Raw genomic sequence first — 21315 nt, 5'->3', positions numbered from 1 at the left:
ATGTCACTGTCCTATTGAACAGCTGAAAACCACAGAAAAAGAAGGTAGATGACTCTCTTATGGGAATCTGGATCCTATCTAGTCAATTCCCTGTCATAAGCTTAATTTATCTAAACCAAGGGTAGGCAACCTTGGTTCTTTTATGACTTGTGGACTTCAACTCCCAGAATTCCGGAGTCAGCATGACTGATTCAGGATTTCTGGGTACTGAAGTCCACAAGTCATAAAAGATTCAAGGTTGCCTACCCCTGACCTAAACCCTCCTCCGGTTTACTGCAATGAGGCACATTTAAGTTTCTCTCCTCCAAGAGTCTTTTATCACCCATCACCAAAGGAAATTTGGAGTTTAACATATGGTCTGGCATTTACTTTCATCATCGCTCCTATCTGGGATGGTCGTCCTGTTCCACCAAGTGTGTAGCATTGGGAGGGATGAACATGGAGCAGTAAGGGAGGAAAGGGACACCCGCCTAGTCAGCCAGATCATCCCTAGTGATCAGTGGGGTGAGATGTGACAGCCAGATCGCCCTGATATTCCATTTACTTCAATCTGTCTATAAACTCTTTCTGTTGCATGGCTGGATAAAAATATACTATCTCTGGAAGTGTAAAGTCTATCTGTCTGTCCATCCAGTACAGTATGATGTAGTGTATATCCATTATGTGACATCAGTGATGTAATCCTTCTGCAGACTTGGGAACAAATGAAAAAAAATTGTTCCAGGGTAACAGGTATGCAATTTGCTATTTGTAGTTCTATATTGGCTCTTAATAAAGGGTAAACTACATGTTATATATTGAAGTGTGACCAAAAAAAAATAAACTTATTGTTTGTATATCAGTGGAAAGCTTTAATGGAAAGCATTCTTGGCAGGAAGAAATATATACCTGGATATCTAGACAGGGGAAGAACCACATGAGAAAACAGCCAGCAGGAAAAATAAAGTTTCTCTGCATTCCAGTCTTTTGTTTCTCCATGTTTTAAAATGCTGGCATTTGGTGAAATTTATTGCTTCTGAAGAAAAGTCCAGTTTTGACTCACTATTGTCAGTGTCACAAAAATATCCGACTCTTACAACCAAATCTACTTCTTTCATATCAGTCTATTTCAATTATACAAATGCTGTACAAAGTGGTTTTCTTACAAATGATGCAACAAACATTTCTCTCAAGAACTAATCTGCCAATATAAGAGATACCTGCATCTAAGGCTAGAAAATATTAAAGAATCCAGTCTTTTTATTCTATAAAAAATTCCTATGACAAGTATTGCTTCTATTCATTCTCAGGAGATGCAATTACCAATATTTGTTTGTTGGCTTAACCACAGTTGTAAACCACATACCAGCAGCTTTTCAAACAATAATGAAAGCAAGCTGCCTTAAAAATACTGCCCTTGCATTTTACAGAGCAAAGCAATGTTGTATCAAAAGATCTGGACTGAAATTTCTTTGCAGTGGCTAGATCCCAACCTGCTCTCTTCATTTGCAGAAACAAAAATCTCTTTATTGGGAGAAGGAGAGGGGGGAAACCGCTAGAGAAACGTTAAACCGAGGGACCTTTTAATGAGCCGAGATGGTAGGAGTAAAATACATATAGTAGGGTCCAGAAGATACTGACGTGAATAACACCCATTTCAGTAAGAGTTGGCAATATGAAAACAGTAATCTGTGTAGATGGAGCTTCTCCCTCTAGTAAAGCTAGTGAGAAGTTGTAGCTCTATCTACAGTAACCACAAATAATATACAGTACTGTACTGTACTGCAATGTAGTGCCCCCACCTTAAAACAGACATTACCCTACACAAGGAAACAGAAAGTGTGAATTTTGGGATATTCTAAGTTTGCTGAACAGCAATGAAGTAAAGTAACATCTCAGACAAAGACCACCCTTCATTTAACTCTATCACCAGTTGTGGAAGAGAAGAGCTAGAAACAAGGGTTTTCACTTTAGGAAAATAACATAATCAGATGTTTATGCTGTGATCAGTACATGTACCCTTTTTACTGCTGATCATTCATAGATTTGTAAAAAAAAAACATGGAGTCTAGATTTGCGATCTGCCCATCCTGCGGCATTGTTAGGGTTGCTTTTTAAACGTGTTTCCAAATTATAGTGGACCAGTAATTTTTCCATCACAAAAATTGTGGGTTTTTTGAAAAAAAAAATTCAGTACCAGAAATACCACAAATAGTAAAATGAAGAGTTCTGTCCCTTAATACCAAGAATAAAAACATTTTATGAAGAAGCTGCCCTTTTTGCTTTTGAACATTTAGACTTCCATATTTTTTCAACTGCAATTATTCTCTGTACAGGTAAGGCAGTGGGGAAGTGTTGCTCTTTTATAAGAAAATGTGCAGGCCACTAGGAGCTCTGCTGCATAGACAGACAGAGAGATCCTGAGCAGGTGGCAAATAAATGTTGCCATTCATTTCCAGCAGCATTATTCTATCTGCTGGAATGATCAGTTCCTGAATGCATTGTGCTTGACACAGTACTGCAGTAGTTGCTTTTGTGCACACATGAGAATGAAATACAACAACACAAAATGGAATGTGCCTTCGGTGGAAAGAATTCATTGGCACCTTGGAGACCCAGTCATGTAATACATACAATTAAGTGCAGCACAAGTGATTTGTAAGGATCGTTCATTGATGTTCGGAAACTCTTTCTAAATGTGCACTTACGTGTGTATTATTTCTACACTACTTTGTGGCTAGTTTTCTATATGTGTCTTCTTTGACAAGCACCACTGCACTTTTTGCTCCATAAAGTTACTGGGGTGAAACAAGCATGTTCACAATTAAACTCGCCATTCTTCTAAATAACAATAGAAATTATTTCCTGCCTGTAGAAGTTAAGACTTCGCTTAGCTCCAGTTTGAAAAAAATGAAGCATGATATTTAGGATGAAATTGAAAAAAAGTGCAATTATTTAAATGGAATTAATCAAATTGGATTCACCCGATTGTCAAACACATCCAAGGCAGTGATATTTTTTAGTTTGTTCAGCCCCAAAGTAGAAATAGGAAAAAAAGAATAAAATAGCAAATTTGAAATAGGCTGCTTTGACAGCATTATCCTGAGATAAGAATGCTTTTATAGCTATAAAAATAGAAAGTGTAAAAAGATACAAAAAAGCTACTGAAATTTTAAAAAGTAATTACACTTGCTGTTCTGGAAACGAAAGAAGAGATAAGGCAGCCCAAGCTGTTTTATGGTGTGGGTTGCAAAGTGACAGAAAGCCTAGTGGAACATCCTGACCAAAAGATGGGGGTGTCAGACTAGGACGAACCTGACCTGGGAGCAAAATGAAGCTGAAAGCTTCTTTTGGTGATATATTACAAAAAGCTTCTACTCATTTTCCAACATCAGCATCAGTTATTATATTCTGAAATAGAAGGAAGATGATATCTAGATCTCCAGTGGGCCTGAAGAGTTATGCCAATGAGTGATCACCCTGTCTCTTCAATGCATCCCTTCTGAAATGTGCCATATCTGATTCAAGTTGCTGATTTACTAGGAAAAAAAATCCCAAATATTCACCCATTTCTGTTTCAACTATTTTAAAACTAACCCTCGTGCCTTAAGAATGGCAGCCTGATGTCACCACAGTGAACAAAGTCTGAAATGAGTTTGATTACGTGGACGTAAATAAGCCAAGGGACCCAGAGACAGACAAAGTGGTTGCAAACATGCCTAGGGCTACAGATCTGCTATCTTAGTCTGAGGTCAGCAGCCATGAACACAAAGCGTATTACTGTGTTTTCCAAGTAACACATGGCTGTTGTATCTTCGAGACAGTCTCCTTCCCACTAGCAGTGAATTCTTCAGAGAGGAAAGGAGGGACCCACAGTAGAAGATTCTTGAATATAGGTTGAGTTGTCTCAGCTAACCAGGTAACTGTGCATTTCCCTGGAACTAATGCTCAGAACCATGCCTGAGAGATTGCCTATGGAACAAACAAACAAAGCACCAAGATTAGCAAATTATATAGGGCATTGAAAATAAACCCCCCTTTTTATTCAAGGAACAATTCTGCCACAGTGGAAGGGTGTGGAAGTGGTGCGGCAGAACTGAGGTGTAATGCTGAAAATGTTGGCCATTGTCGAATCCTCATGAATTCCTACAACTCTGAGCCAAAAGACAACCTTCAGATTCAAGCAGAGTTAGGTGAGAAAGGAGGACGGGCCCACGGGCTCCCTTCAACGTACACTGACCTGGGACTGGACACTGACTGCCATCAGCAATAAGGGAACTCTGTAGCTGTTCAAGTTTCCACCTCTCCCAGAAGGAGTCACTGCAAGGTAATGGTGTGGAGGAGGAGTCCCAAGGTGGGGATGGCGATAAAGTAGGCAACATAAAATATACAAAAGAAACAGAAATGGATGGGTGAGCTGAGGAATATGCCATATAATTTTTTTCCAAAAATATGAAAACAGAAAATTCAATTTGCTTCATTATATTATGCACAGAAAAATAACTTATCAATAACTTCAGTGAAACGGGGGTGACAAAAGGGCCTTTCAAATTTAAATGACCTTCTCACAAACATTTAAAATTCTAGTAAGAAGAGGTAGAGAATAATTTTCTATTGTTAAGAAATCCTAAAATAAAAAGTTCATTTGCATGCATTCTACCTTCACAATATCCTCTGCATTAGACCAAACTTCCTCAAATCATGATCCTCTTCTGAACTCTGGACTAATTTCCAGAACTTTCCAAGCAGTATGGCCACTGCTGACACTTCTGGAAGTTACAATCCAGACATTTATAAAGTGCCCTGCATAGGGAAAGGCAAGGTTGTGCTGGGCTAAGAGTAATCCAGATCAGCCCTTGAGTTTTATAGTGATGAGTGAGAATTTGAAGCCATGTTTTCCTGGCTCTAATTTGAAATGCAGTCAGGTATAGTGGCACTTTATCATCCACTATGGAACATTAGGGTTGTTCCATTTATGCTTGACTGTCCCTAAACTGAATCAGAGCATATCACAGGAATCAGTGCAAAAACATGTTGGTAGGTTTGGATAGAGAATGCACATCAAAGTTGTAATGGGTTCCAGTTAGCAATATGAAGAGATGATAGAAATGAAGAGGGGGAAAAATATTCTGGAATGGCTCTTTTATCAAAAAAAAAATATGATTCATCTGGCAATACAAACATAATGAATCTCTCTTCAAAATTATTTTTACCCTGAGCAAAACAGGAAATTGAGAATCCAAGGCAATTAGGAAATTATTTCATCCTTTTCAATACATTCCAGACCCAAGCATTTTTGGTATCGCTTACTAACTTCAGTAATTTTCTTCAATATTTTGTTAAAAAATATCTATTATTAAAAATCAAAACATACATCACTGATCCAGCGACGCGTTGCTGCTACTCCATGGCTACTTCAATGTAACGTAACTTCTTCATATGGTTAGAATGTTTTTCGACTGTAGTTATTATTCTATTTTATTCCCAAAAACTTATTCTAGGATTTCTGGGATGTTATTACATTTCTCCTCAATCTTTAGTTGGTGATACCCAAAATTTGGAGACGCAAAAAGCCATTTTACATTCCCTTACCTACCTGTATTACACTATTATATTTCCTTCCTCTCCCTTCTACCCACCCACTCCTGCCTCCCAGCATGAAAAAGTTACCAGAATCCAACTGAATATCTTAGCTAACAATCCAGCTGCATCTTATCAGTGAGCCAGGTTAGACAAGCAGCAAGAGGGGTGGAGCACCCAAAAGGTCAAGATGGCAACATCTACTGCTTCAACTCCTATGCATAAGTGTTGGGGCTTCACTTACACCATGGAGCCTGCCATTTTCCCTTTTTGAGACATCCCTACAGATAAATTGTAAATCAATAGGAAAGGTTTGTTTTCCATGCTATGCCTCTCCTGCCACTGCTTCCATTCAACTCTCTGCTTCAAACTCATTCTGTGGTAAAATAATCCCATACCAAACTACTAAAACCATAGGACATAATTGGCCAGGCATCAGCAACCTTTTCAGGCACTGGACAGATGACCTTAAAAACCTAAAAAAGGAGAGGAAAAAAAATGCAGAATTTGTGCGGTCTCCCTCTCAAATGTTGTGAGGGGTTAGTATTTTATGTGATTTCGGGCATCTTTTGTCAATGCTGTTCAATTTAATTTTCAGGAACCAGGATCACGGTATTGATCCATGTCCACGGAAGTATCTTACATAAAAGTACGGTATCTAAGGTTTATGAAGCAGTTAGGCCACTTTATGAGAGGCGTTGGGAATATAAGGAGAATTGCCCTATCATTTAAAACAGAACGGGGAACCTGTGTGCCCCAGAGATGTTATACTGCCTAGCAGTCCAACCAGTACACCCAATAGTAAGGGATTCTCCTTTCACACACACACACACACACACACACACACACACACACACACACACTATTTATTATGCTGTCAGAAGATTTTTTTTAATATGCCTGCTTCAATGAGTTAATGTATATATTTAAAACATTTAACACCAACAAATTTGAGTCTTGAATATTCTTTTAGTCCTGTAAATTACTTCAGCATAAGATACATTTTTCTTAAAAAATCTCCAATAACACTCTCACATGGTAGTGTGCTTTACAGTAATCATAATAATCATTAGCATTTTCTCTCTGTTACATATTGTCAGTGGTTTGACATGACTGTAAAAGATTTTGTGGAAGCTGAAATAAGATGGTATGGGATCATCTTGAATACCAACTAGATTCATACATTGTTTTCATAAAGAAATTATATTTACCTCTTGCATTTCCCAGTGTTTGACAATCAAGATCGTCATCAATGAATTCCTCCCCCTGAATATTTTGGGTATCCTCTCTGTGGTTTACAGGGCTGGTCATCTCTTGTTCTTTTTCGTTTTGCATCTGAGCATAGACATTTCTCCCTGGTAATTTCCTTAAGAACATAAGATAGTTTTTTAATATTGTAATGTGTGGGTGTCGAACTCGCCACGTCACGTGACATGTCACAACGTATCGCAACTTTTTTTACATTGCCGGGGCTGGGGTGGGCGCGGCCTCCGTATGATGCAACCGGCCCGCAGGCCGGCAGTTGTTGTAATGCATTGCCTTGATCTACCAAGAGTGACCCATAGGTGGAAGCATCCATTGCAAATATGATTGTCATTTAGACTTCACTGAGCTACTATGAAATCCTTTTTGATGTTGTGCAAATATCCCAAACAAATCTATGGCCTCAAGACTCAGATTATTATCTTGGAATTTTTATGTGTTGCTCAATGCTCTGCATTTACCTTATTACACAGGAACTTAAGAGTTTTCAAGCACACAATGCAGCATCTTTGGGGCAGGTTCAACAAGAGCTCACAATTCCTCTGGATTCCATAGTTATACTATACATAGTTATACTAACTATACTAAAAAAACAAGCTATCTTTTGCAATAGATATTATGATATTTTTTCATAAAAATGCAAGAATTTTTATTCTTTTTGCTATTTTTCATAATTTTATTTAGATTATAAATAAAATAATGTTTTGTGTTTTGAAAAAAATACAGTAATAACTTTTGCATTTTTTCCATAAAAAATACAAGAAGCAACGGTTGGAAGCTCGTTAAAGAAAGATCCAACCTGGAACTAACTGACAGCTAATGAACGACCCTCAGAATGCCAATAACCAGATGACTGCAAAGAATAGAAATCTTTCCATTCCCTACCAGTCAGTGAAACCTAAAGAAGCTTCTTGGGTGAGAAGTGAAATGTTTTCAAAGAAAAAAAACCAAGAAACTCCAGTTGCCTTTTGGAAAAAAAACACCTTTGGGACAACAGTGACCTGGATGATTGAGAATCTCCATAGACATGATGTCCACAACCTTACATCATAATTGAATACAGCAATTCACTGGTAGAAAAAAAAGTTCAGTAGAGATAACAGAGGTAACTGCTGCCACATTCATGAATTCCCACAGTAATCTTTGAACAATGTAAGTCACCAAATGGGAAAGGAAACATTTTAAGAATTGTTAAATTTAGTAAAGTATATGTTTAGCTTCAAAACACTTTCCTATATTGGAGTCCAATGGACTATTGCTCGTTAATGACAAAGGATGCTTGAAGATAAAAGGACTCTTGTTGCTATAAAAATTTTTATAGAGCTACTCGACTTTGTAACATGGAAACACATGGCAAAATGAAAACATTCGCTGCTTTAATTAAATGAATTCAGTGAAAACATTCTATTCATTCATGTAGAATAGATTTAAATATTCTTATCATCTGACCATGCCCTCACACCATATTTACCCAAAAGGAAGATGGCGCTGAATTTTTTTAAAAAAAGAAAGTTATAAACATATCAGAAAATACAGTTATTTCATCCAATCCCCATCTGTTATTTTCTGTTTTTGCTGGAAGGAATAGGTATGTATGGAAATGTATATATATACTTACCTAATTCTGAGTGCAAGAGAATAGTTAGCATATTAATCAATTACGGATCAATTAATTTTATAGAAAGAGTACCTTAAAGTACAAGCACCAAAGGCAAAGCAAAACCACTCCCAAAACTATTGGCAAGGAAACTGCATTTAATCACTAGCAATTATTATTTTTCATCCTGCGTATCCCATCCCAGACCAAGACAATTATACACACATAAATAGACACACAGAGAGAAGAAGTCTGTCGCATGCACACATTTAGGGAGAGATGGAAATATCCAAGATTTGTTTCAGTTGGAATTGGCAGGGCAGGAAAGCTGCGAAAAGCAGTAAAAAAAACATTTTTAACTACAATTTTTTTTAATTCTTTCTTTTGGGAAAGGAGAGTTGTAAATTCATGGTTATTTTCCTTTTGGGTAAATAAAATGAATCTGACAAATAATAAATAATAGTGAAATAATATAAAAAATAAATTAATCGTCCTCAGACTGCAGATATAAAGTATATGATCACTTACCTTTTGAATTTGTAAAGGATTATGGCTCCTATAACCACAAGTGAAATGACAAAAAGAGCCATTATCATCCAATACCCATTGCCTCCTCTGATGCTCTGAGAATCTGAAATTAAAGTTAAACTCTGGTAAGTGGAATCTTTAGCAGAATCATTTTCTGATCCATCCTAAAACATTTATCTGTTCAAACTGCAACTTGCACTAGAGTACACTTTTTTCCCCCCACAGTGATGCAGCAATGAAATCAGCCTTCACTCCCTGTGTACTCTCCAAATGTGTTGGATTTCAGAATATTTTGCCTTAAGATGTTAGGAATTTAAATTCAACACCTTCAGGACATCAACCCGAGTCTTGCTTTCATGTTCGCCTCCTAGTTCCTTCCAGTTCCTTGACTCTGTTAAAATATATCTTAATTTTAATTACCTGGGCGACCAGTTTCATAATATAGCCCTTCAGTTTCCAAGTTTAGTTAAAAAAAAAACGCAGGGCAAACAAAAAAGCTTTATTTGGTGTAATCCATATAAAGCTGACTATTGTCACAGAATAATTCTGAATTATCTACCATCAATATTAGTATAGCTTAAATATTAGAAAAATATTTTGTCTGGGGAAAACTCTACTACTGTGATTGTCTAAAAAGAGACGAAGGGAGGGGAAAGAGGAGAGAGGAGAGGGGTAAGGGGAGAGATAGCTTACCTGAATCAGAACTACCTAATACCACAAGGACCCATTTTCCTCCTCTCATGAAGAAACTGATGTTTTGGGCATTCAGAGATTGCTTAATAACAGCTAACCGCTGGAAATAATAATAATTAAAAAGTCATACAAAACAACAAATCAGTGTATTTCTGCTGTTAAGTTTCAGTAACTTCAGAATAAGGAAGAAATGATGAGATGGAATTGGCTTCATACATCCTAAAAAACAGGAAATTATAAAGGATGCAACTTATGCAGACAATGAAATGGAACCTTTGCTTCTAAACTATTAACTGCTTCTATGTGCAAGTTGATTAGCTCCCAGGGTAAGGCCAAGAAAAAGGTTACTGGAAGAGTGACAATTTCATGCTTATCTATCCCTGCCTTTATTTCAACCTTTCTATTGGAATTCCACATAATAAATTGTAATACCTCCAGATTAAGGTATGTTGAAATTAGCCAAAAAGAGAGGATAATGTTTTTGTATACAAATCCAGCCACTTGGGTAATCCATGTTTCACCTGTCTAAAAATAAGACAAAAGACATCCTAAGGCAAGTTTGGATGCTATTTGTACCAGTGCAGAATGTCTAAGGCAGGGGTGTCAAACTCAATTTCATTGAGGGCCGCATCAGCACTGCAGTTGCCCTCAGGGGGCCGGGTGGGTGTGGCCTGGGTGGGCGTGGCCTTCTGGGTGGGTGTGGCTAAAGTGCATATGGCCTACTGGGTGGGCGTGGCCAGCTCTACATCGTTCGCATCAAGGGTGCCTATGGGGTCCTGGGCAGGCGTGGGACAGATCTGAGGGTCTCTGGCAGGAGGAGGGTCTCTGGGCCAGGGCCAAGGCAGTGGGGGCCGTTCCCTCACTGTTTCCAGGATAGCTTCACGGGCCACATGAAACCACTTCGCGGGCCGAATCCGGCCCCCGGGCCTTGTGTTTGACATGTCTGGTCTAAGGGCATATAATGTTACCCTGTTTCATTGTATCTTTTCTAAGACTACATTTTGTAAGAAATGAGATAATAGCCTAGTAGTCACATGAATCTAAACCCAATTCTTAGTGTGTCATTACAGCCTACTCAGGCAACATTTTGCTACAAGATGTCTACAGCATAGGATGCCCAGAGGAATTAATGACTTTTTTTTATAGTACTGTAGTCCACTGTGATGAAGTATATGAAACCCTCGCCTTATGCACAATTCATCACTCAGACCCACTGAAAGAGCCCTCATACTATGTTGATGAACATGAATGATCTCTTAGAGCATGGGTGCCAAACCCGATCACGTCACGTGATGTATCATGACATATCGCAATGTTTTTTTTGCCTTTGTGGAGCCAGGGTGGGCGTGGCCTGTGCGTGATGCATCTGGTCCACGGGGCCGCCAGTTTTGACACCTCAGTCATGGAATGACAGCTTCACCACCCTAGTGTTAACTAAAGCGAGGACCAGGAATCTCCAACTGATAGCTGATATGGTTCTCAAGATTTCTGCATCCTGTCTCTAGGAGTTGAGGAAAAGGCCACTTCCCATTTGTAATTTCTATTCCTCTCCAGTTCAATATTTTTCTTAGTTAAAGAAAGTAAGCCATCCCTTGTTTCTCTTGTCTTCTGAGTGAACGAAGGAATAATTTTTTTGGCTCACAGGAAAGCCAGAAAACAAAGATTCTCTTGTGTCTCAAAAGGCAGCTCATTATCTCTCCAAAAAAAAGCAACTATGTATGTAGAGAATGGGACAGTGTCTTCTGAGTCTCCCTCTCAAATCCTGTTTGCTGCAATTTGTGGGAACAATTTTGTCAGATTAAAACTTACCACCACCCTACAACAAGAGAATGATTTCCCATTAATTTCACTAAGAATGAGATGCAGGCAGGGATGACTCATCACAGATTAATATACATTAGCTGAGTACCTTATCATTAAATACATTTTTCTTTCCTTCAGGATGGTTTGTAGACCGAAGCACATAAAAGTCAGCAGTGGTGGGTAGCCCAGGTTTTATCACTGTCATAAGACTTTCTTCGGGTAAGCATGTTTCCTAAAAGGAGAAAAAACATTGGATCTCCATGACCTCCTTCAACTAGAGATGGCTTTGAATCTGATGTATTTTTGAGTGTTTTAGTCAGATATACAGTAAGCACAGAAACCGCATCATGTCTGACATTATTTAGTCACACTAGAAACACTTTTTCAGAAGGGGGAAGAGATGTTAATAAAATAACCCAAAATTTGAGATGCTTATAAAAATATTTTTCCAACAATTTACACATTAAATCCAACTATCTTAAGAGTTTCCCATACGTTTCGTTTGGCGATGTCAGATTTTAGGCTACTTCTAATTAGGACAAGGAAAATATTTAAAAACAGGTTCTCTGCCAACACAGAGGAGAAGATACAAAGACCTCTCTTTGACTTATTAAAACAGCCATTATCTTTTTCAAGGGACATGCAGTTGCTTCCAGCTGTCTACCCTTGTGTATACTTCAGTTCTCTTGTTTCCCAGCTGCTTTAATGATACAAAGAGAGTCCTTCATGAACTTTCCAGCATGTTGCACAGCATTTTTAGAAGAATTTCCTCAGCCTTATGTGCTGCCTAATAAATCCCACCTCCCCCATCCAAATTTCAATATCCAATATAATTTAGACAGAACCCAAATTAAAAATATCAACCCAATTTTAATATGGACATACTTACACCTTCTAAAATTAAGAGCAAAAATATGCATCCTGTGGGTTACTTTTCTAAAACTAAAGCTGATGGCCTTTTTCTCTAAATGTTCTACAGTTTATTTATTTATTTATTTATTTATTTATTTATTTATTTATTAATGGGACTTATATCCCGCCCTATCTCCCGAAGGACTCAGGGCGGCTAACAACAATAACATATAACAGAAATTAAGATAAAATTAAAATTAAAGTCATCTGTGCAATAAATTAAAATTAAAAATTAAAAATAAATTAAAAATTGTAAACATAATTAAAATGCCTGTCAGTCCAGTTTAGGGAATAAAGTCTTGATTTTTTAAAAAATAAAGCAGTAGCAAGAAATATTCCAATATATACTTATCAAAAGTAATGTACTAAAGAACAATCGACCTCTGCCACAATGGAAACTTTAATTACTTTAAATTTGCTAGTTTACAATCTGAGGAGTTATCCATAACCAAACAGAGTACCTGGGCAATCCGTTGCGTTACCACATGACCAACATCCTCCCGCCAAGCAGGTATGTTTGGATTGTATAAATCTAGATGTTCAGAAAACCTTAATGGAAGTACTTGATAATGATCTGGGAATATAAAGAAATACGGTAAATAATTGAAAAAAAGCCTTCTAAAAATAGCAATTCTAAAACAACTGAAAGTACTCTATAAATGTAATTATGCATGTGTATTAAACAAGTATCCTGAAGTTATAACTTGTTATATTACAACAACAAGTAACATAACTATAAATCATGGGAGGAATAGAATTAACCAGATATCAGCAAGTGCTCCGATTTGCATTTTCACAGCAATTGCAATGGCTGTGATATCCAGTAGATTGTAAACTTAACTCTAAACTCACAATACCTACTACAGGATGATAACAACATATGATTACTAAATATCATTAAAAGGATGGTGCCTCACCCAAAACCTGAATAATCTTGGAATCTTGGAGCATAGAATTTCCACAAGAAGCTTGAACTGTAACTCTGACTTTGCCTGCTTCAGCAAAACTGGTTACCAAGAAATTTTCCAGTGAAAGAACTGGCTAAAGAAAATAAGTGACAGAGAGAAAATAAATGTAAACCAAAAACTTCCCCACTGTGAATATTCATCTTTAAATTTGGGGTGTTTAAAATGTTGGCCAACAGTAATGTCTTTTTTTCCTTAATTTGGAAATTCACTAAAATATCACAGGAAACACATGTGAACATAGTCCTTAGAATATTTATTCTGTGTAGCAAAAACAGGGTCACCAGCAGGTAACCACCATGAATTGCTCTGCTGCATGTATCAATTGTTAGTGTTAATGGAAAAAGCAACCCTTTCCATCACAAAAACAAAAACTAATGAAGTAAAAATAACAACAAGGCTGATAAATACTAAATATTGATATATCTCAATGGGCAGTGGTGCGATTTAAATACCTGAATGAGTTCTCTATGTGGACGCCGCTTCCAGAAGTCCGTTCTGGGCCTGGGAGGCCTCTCCCCCAGCCTCCGAGGGTCAGAATGGCCCACCAAAAGTGCGTAGATGCACTTCTGGTTGGCCATTCTAGGCCTTAGAGGCCTGCCCCGGGCCTCTGAGGCTCAGAACAACCCACACACTTCCGGTGGGTTGTTCTGGGCCTGGGAGGCCTACCCCCAGGCCTTCGAGGCTCAGAAAAGACTTCTGGAAATGGCCTCCATGTGCTTCTGGCGGTTCGTTCTGGGCCCGGGAGGCCTCCCCCGGGCCTCCAAGGCTCAGAATAGACTTCCAGAAGTGGTGTCCACGCACTTCTGGTGGTCTGTTCTGGGCCTTGTGAAAAATGGCTAGGGTTTTAGCCAATTCGCCGGTCAACAAAAAATTAGTTCCCTGTTCTCCCAAACCAGTGTGAACTGTCTGAATCCCACCATTGTCAATGGGCTTCAATTATGCAAATACTCATTAGACACACAGATAATTTCTCTTAGCAATGAATAATAAAGATTGTTCCAATATGTCAACAACTAAGGTGAAGGATTCAAAGTCAGGAGGCTTCATTTCTAGTTACCTCTGAACAAGAATTTTAGATTTTCTTTTGTCAAAGCCCCCCCACACACACATTTATTTATTTATTCAGTTTGCTACCTGCCACAAATAATTTACTTGGTAGTTTTCATCAATGAAACATAAAAAAATAAAATCTTCATGGTAAAAATTGTAATTAAAAAATCATAAATCCCAGTTATTCATCTCAGATATCATACATCACTATCATGCCTCTAGAAGTGGTTTCTTTTTAATAGTTTTTGAGAGGCAAAAAATCACTCAACAGATGCACAGGTCCCATTTAAGTTTGCAACTGTGACACAACTTACAAAGTACAGGTGTTTTGTTTGATCTGGCCTATTAATGTGTACCTTAGTAGACACATGTCCTCGTGAACATGCAGACATTCCCTCATCTATCCACTTTTTCCAAATGGTAGCAGGAATGTTACCCGTAGATATTTTCAATGAAGGAAAGGGGGAATCCATGAAACCTTCATTTTCTTTACAGCAAAAAGGATTTAAAATTGATGAAAATCCCCACATTTTAGTACTGTCTACTACAGAACAGAGGACTATTGATTCCAAGTATGTGAAAAATAAAACATTATACAATATTATCAGCAATATTATTATTGTATTATCATGAATGCAAAATAAAATATTGAATTATAATACAATTCATGGTTTCATTTAAACGAAAATAATGCATTTTCATAACCCTCATTTACATTTACAAGCTTCGACCCTTCAGTTTTTCAAAACTGGAAAAAAAATCCTGCAAAAACTCTTTCCTTGTTTTTTTTTCCTTTTTCTCTCTTTCTTCCCCCTTTTTAAAATTGATGACCGGATGCTTTGCTTGGCCGAGCCCCAAACCTATTTGGTTCCAATGAATCCCTTTGGTTTCAACATTTCTAAGAGTTCTGAGAAGGGGAGATGGCTGCTTGCCCTGGCTCCCAAACACACGTAGTTTTAAAACAAAGAAGCAAATAGAAGCAGGAAGCATATAACATGATAAAAACTAATTTCAACTGAAAGAAAGTAACTTAATCTCAAAGACTCCTATTTGAATTGTCTACAGTTTATCACTGTGGTAGATGAAGGGCATCTTGGAAGTGTCTGATAATGACACAGATGTCCTAATATTGATTTTTCTTTGGCAACAGAATCACACACAAGAAATTAAGAAATTCCTGCATTAATCTAGTTGTCAGAGACTATGCAGTGGAACTTTTGATCTGGACTTAAATCCCAATCAAAAATCAGTAGGTGTCTAGTTAATTTCAGAATTTCTACTCCATAGTCTCTGACAACTAGATTAATACAGGAGTTTCTTAATTTCTCTCACAGTTTCTAAATCTTCTAAAGTCTCTAAATCCTTCTATTAAATATTATATTCCTCATATAAGTATGTACATTATGATTTTTTTTCACAAGGCATTATACTTTTTGTTCAGAAGTTTCTTGCATTGAAGCTTTTTTCCCCCACATGTTGTTGTTAGTTGCAAAGTCGTGTCCGACCCATCGCGACCCTATGGACAATGTTCCTCCAGGCCTTCCTGTCCTCTACCATCTTCTGGAGTCCATTTAAGCTCACGCCTACTGCTTCAGTGACTCCATTCAGCCACCTCATTCTCTGTCGTCCCATTCTTCTCTTGCCCTCAATCTTTCCCAGCATTAGGCTCTTCTCCAGTGAGTCCTTCCTTCTCATTAGGTGGCCAAAGTATTTGAGTTTTAGCTTCAGGATCTGGCCTTCTAAAGAGCAGTCAGGGTTGATCTCCTCTAGGACTGACCGGTTTGATCGCCTTGCAGTCCAAGGGACTCGCAGGAGTCTTCTCCAGCACCATAGTTCAAAGGCTTCAATTCTTTGGCGCTCAGCCTTTCTTATGGTCCAGCTTTCTCTGCCATACATTGCAACTGGGAAGACCATAGCCTTGACTATACGCACTTTTGTTGACAGGGTGATGTCTCTGCTTTTTAGTGTGCTGTCTAGATTTGCCATGGCTTTCCTCCCAAGGAGCAAGCGTTTTTAATTTCTTGGCTACAGTCCCCATCTGCAGTGATCTTGGAGCCCAGGAAAATAAAATCTGTCACTACCTCCATTTCTTCCCCATCTATTTGCCAGGAATTGAGAGGGCTGGATGCCATGATCTTGGTTTTCTTAATGTTTAGTTTCAACCCAAGTTTTGCACTCTCCTTCTTCACTCGCAACAAGAGGCTCTTTAGTTCCTCTTCACTTTCTGCCATTAGATGAAGGACTTTCTGCCTTCACATGAAGGACTCTCAATTCAAGATTAGATGCCCTGTGTGGTCTTATCAATTACCACAGTTTCTTTTCAGTCTCCATGTAGTAGCAATTCAGGAACATTTTCCTTTAAAAATTCTAAAATGAACTAGACGCCTATTGAACCACCATGTTTGCAAACATTAATTGAGAGTTATAGGCTTGTTGGTGTGATGTTGCTAAACAAACCTGCCATAATCATAGTTCATATGGGGCACTGTTATTGTGAGTGGTTAAACTATCTGATAGTCACACTTACATGAGTGAAAGTGCTGCTATTAGTTCCATTTAATGGGACTGAGGATTGGGAGTAACACTATTTCTAACAGGACAACCTTCACTATTGACTATTAAAGTAACTCCGCATATCAAGAGGGGGAGTTATGGATAGTGAACAAAAAGATCTCATGCACTCAGGAGTACAGTCTGAACTGCTAACAAAAACACAACCTAAGCCTGCAACACATAGTGCTATGCGGTTTCTGCATTAGAGAGCTGTTATAGAAGTCAGCTTGAAATTGACTGACACAATCCAAGTCTCCCTCCTTTATTTGACCTGCTCATCCCTAGCAGTTCACACCTTTTTTTACAGGTGGTCTGCATTTGAGGTTTAAATGCCGGAAAGGAAGAAACAGTCTACAGTTGTTGTGGCAGAGACCCTGGCAGACAAAGAAGTGGGGAGCTGGCTAGAGAGTAACAGAAGGCAAACACTGGACTTTCCAAAGGTGTAGAGGACTTTCTAAAGTTTATTCTCTCCACTACCTTGACTATTTTTGGGGCCCGGTTTGAGAACAATAACCACCTCTTTAGCGCTTCAGTAGTTCAAACCTAAGTCCCACTCAGAACAAAATACCTAACGGTAAACTGTTCTTTGCAGTGGCATTTTGCAGCTTGCTATGTTGCTTTCACACCAACAGTCTCAATCACGCTCTGGGGCAATAAGCAGCTCCTTACTTAAATACGAGCCAGCAGTGTGCTGCAGCTGCCAAAAAAGCTCATGAAATCTTAGGTTGCATCAACAGAGGGATAGTTTCAAGATCACATGACATGTTAGTGATGCTTTATACTGCATGGGTGAGATCACACTTGGAATACGGCATCCAATTCTGGTCACCACGATACAGAAAAGATGTTGAAACTCTAGAAAGAGTGCAGAGAGGAGCAACAAAGATGATTAGGGGAATGGAGGCTAAACCAGATGATTAAACGACTGAAGGAACTAGGTATGTCTACTCTAATGAAGAGAAGGACTAGGGGGGTGATAGGATAGCAGCCTTCCAGGACTTGAGCGGTTGTCACACACAAGAGGGAGTCAACGTATTCTCCAAACACCTAAGAGCAGGACAAGTAGTCACAGGTGGAAGATCATTGAAGAAAGATCCAACCTAAGGAGAACTAAGGAGAAATTTGCTGACAATGAGAACAATTAATCAGGCTTGCCTCCAGAGGTTGTGGGTGCTCCATCACTGGATGTTCTCCAGAAGAGACAGGACAGCTATTTGTCTGGAATTATATGGGATCTCCCGCTAAGGGCAGGGGGTTGGAGTGAGTGCAAGATGGCCACTCAAAGAACCTCAGTTAGCAATTTGTTCTTCTCACTGAGATTGCAGTGTGCTAAAGTGAATACGGGGGAGGTACAGTATGTCAAACCTTCAAAAATATCTAACAATAAAACTATACTTTTGTAAGAAAATAAAACTAGCTGTTTTAGGATACGAAGATGACTATAACATTGATAAATAAATACATAGATACATATTGAAATTAGCATAAAAAGATTCAAATGCTGGGAAAAGGACAGTAATAATTATTCAATACCTGAATATTGTTTCCAATCCACCAGTAAAAAAGTGTAAAGTTAGAGTTCCTTGGCAGGATAATGGCTGTCAAATTCACCTCCTGGTTTCTCCCAACAGCAGGAACTACTTCAAGATGTAAAGCCTGCAGTGGAGCTGGAAAGAGTCCCAACTGTTAATTAAAAAGCCATTAATTTATCAAACATCTTGTGCTTTTAAATATATATTCCAAAGAATGCACAAGAGTGCTCAGGGACATCTTTTAAACTTTTCAAGCAAATTCAAGAGAACCTTACTTCCTCAGGGACCGAACTAAAACCATCATTTCCTTATATCAAATTTTATTGCTCAATAGAAGATTAACGATAGTAATTCTCACTGCAAATTAAATTGTCCTTAAGTATTTAAACTTAAATTTTAATTAAGGTACTTTTTAAAAGCTGCAAATTTTTTTATTTGGAAGACTTAAATAAATATTGTATTTATATTCCTTCCGAATCAGAAAGGGGAAACCTGAAGCTGATGGGTTGTGTATATATATATTTAAAAAGGTAAAGGTTCCCCCGCACATGCGTGCTAGTCGTTTCCGACTCTAGGGGCCGGTGCTCATCTCCGTTTCAAAGCCGAAGAGCCAGCGCTTGTCCGAGGACGTCTCCGTGGTCATGTGGCCGGCATGACTAGACGCTAAACGCACACGGAACGCTGTTACCTTCCCACCGTAGTGGTCCCTATTTTTCTACTTGCATTTTTACGTGCTTTCGAACTGCTAGGTTGGCAGAAGCTGGGATCAGTAACAGGTGCTCACTCTGTTATGCGGCACTTGGGATTCGACCCGCCAAACTGCCGACCATCTGATCAACAAGCTCAACGTCCTAACCCACTGAAGCAAATAGGAAGAGTAAGATTTTCAGTTAGGGAAAAGCGGAGTTTCCAAACACTGGGAACAAGGGAATCTGAAACCTCTGAACTTGTCTGACCAACTCTAGGGAAAGCCTTATGTTTGCATTATTTACACTCAGGGTGATGCTGCCTTCTGATGGGCAGAATTTATTAGTTACAAGTTGCATGAGCGACAGGGACTATTTTTTCCAATACTGTTGCAAGGTGCACGTGACCTGTGGACCATGAGTCTGAGACACTGATCCTGCAGTTCTTCAGGGGAGTTTCCCTGTACATTAAAGCTAATTTCATATGAATGATGTCCTGTACTGTGTAGCGCTTGTTTTTCCTCAATTCAATTGTTACTCATTGTTGACAACGCATTTATTAGAAAAGTATACTACATATTTGTCACAAAGGGCTCTAAGTGCAGGATCGACAGATGTTAGAACAACTATAAATGCTTTCTACCTACAGCTTTGCAAATCTCAGGTTTTAGAGGCTTCCATTTTCAAATAATTTTCTCCCATGGAATTCCATCAACTATATGTAAACAATCACATATGTCTACCATGTTTCCCCGAAAATAAGACCTAACCGGAAAATAAGCCATAGCGTGATTTTTCAGGATGCTCGTAATATAAGCCCTACCCCCAAAATAAGCCCCAGTTCAGATTGTCAAGACAGATAGATGCATTTAGTAATGCGTCTTTTGGAACCAAAAATTAATATAAGACCCAGTCTTATTTTCAGATAAACACCCTGCACAGCGATGAATATAATCAATAAAAGGCTTCCTACCAACTTCTTTGCTGGGACTGTGTTTTTTCTTTCCCTTTTCTCCTTTTCTCAGCACCATTTACGTTCTTCTTCCAAAAGAAGCTGACAGATTTTATCCCTCTATTTATCCACAAATCAAAAGCTGAATCTATTCATAGTTATATATATTGCAACATTAAATAATCAGTATTTAATTGTGTTTCAAAGTTGTAATTACTGAAAACAGCAATCAAAGCAGGATTTACCGTGTTTTCCCAAAAATAAGACCTGGTCTTATTTATTTTTTTTGCCTCCAAAAGAGGCACCAGGTCTTATTTTCAGGGATGTCTTTTCCACAGTGTCACCTTGCGGTGGGGGTACCGACAGCCCCGTCCAGCTGGCCCACTTCTTCTGTGGCCAAAGGAAATGCCTCTGCAGCTGAGAATGGAGCTTTGGATTGACATGCATGGTGCCCCCTGGCCTGTATTTCACAATCAGAGGCATTCCAGAAAGGCCTCTGCAGCCGAGAAACGAGCTACGGATTAAATCTGTAGCTCGGTTCTCAGCTGCAGAGGCCTTTCTGGAAGACCTCTGAGGGAGAAATGCAGGCCAGGGGGAAAACGGAGCTGCATTCTCAGCTGCAGAGGCATTTCCTGAAGGTATCTGACGGCAAAATGCAGGCTGGGAGGCGCCACAGAAGAAGTGGGCCGTCAAGGTGAGGCAGTTGTTGATTCATGGGAGGCCTGGCTGCAACAGTAAGCGGGTGCGATGCCCGAGGGGCAGCTCCACAACCACCCCACCCCTAGCTTGATTTTTAGGTGTGCATCTTGCCCCAAAACTAGGATAAGTCTTACTTTCGGGGAAACACGGTAGCAATCCTGAGAGAAAATAGTGTTGGTTGTGTGTCATAAGACAGGTCAGATGTCAGCTACACCAGAGGTCCCCAACCTTTTGGGCACCAGGGACTGGTTTTATGGAGAGAGGTTTTTTCACAGAGCAGAGGGTGTGTGGTTTTGTGTGCTGCCTGCATCTCATGGATGGGGCTTTGCTTGTTTGTATGGACTGGTTGCTGGCATGCTGCAGCCCGGTACTGGTCCATGGACCGGGGGTTGTGGGCAGCTGAGCTACACTGCCTTCAAAACTAAATTTAGGCAGAACCCTGTAATATATCCCTGATATCAATATATAAAAGGAAACTGAACAAATTTCAGTTTAGTGGGAAAGGAAGCTTTTCCTAACT

At 38.9% G+C, this 21315-nt stretch overlaps 1 protein-coding gene across 1 annotated transcript in view; it reads right to left on the bottom strand.

Annotated features, from left to right (window-relative positions):
- Positions 1–836: 836 nt before the first annotated feature.
- The window catches only part of SORCS2 (sortilin related VPS10 domain containing receptor 2), a gene marked incomplete at its 5' end in the record, with an annotated part of 106657 nt that continues 86178 nt past the window's right edge, over positions 837–21315 (bottom strand). Inside the window, 9 exons of the mRNA XM_083358328.1 lie at positions 837–3951; positions 4220–4299; positions 6771–6925; positions 8948–9050; positions 9641–9740; positions 11550–11675; positions 12817–12929; positions 13273–13396; positions 18460–18593. Of these exons, the coding sequence (XP_083214454.1) occupies positions 3928–3951; positions 4220–4299; positions 6771–6925; positions 8948–9050; positions 9641–9740; positions 11550–11675; positions 12817–12929; positions 13273–13396; positions 18460–18593 (959 nt within the window). The 3' untranslated portion in view covers positions 837–3927. The remainder of the gene's footprint in view (positions 3952–4219; positions 4300–6770; positions 6926–8947; positions 9051–9640; positions 9741–11549; positions 11676–12816; positions 12930–13272; positions 13397–18459; positions 18594–21315) is intronic.

This window comes from Vipera ursinii, assembly GCF_947247035.1.
Source record: "Vipera ursinii genome assembly, chromosome: 3".
Taxonomy (NCBI): Eukaryota; Metazoa; Chordata; class Lepidosauria; order Squamata; family Viperidae; genus Vipera; species Vipera ursinii.
Note: the sequence above shows the minus strand (reverse complement) of the source record. Positions and strands in the feature narration are given on the sequence as shown.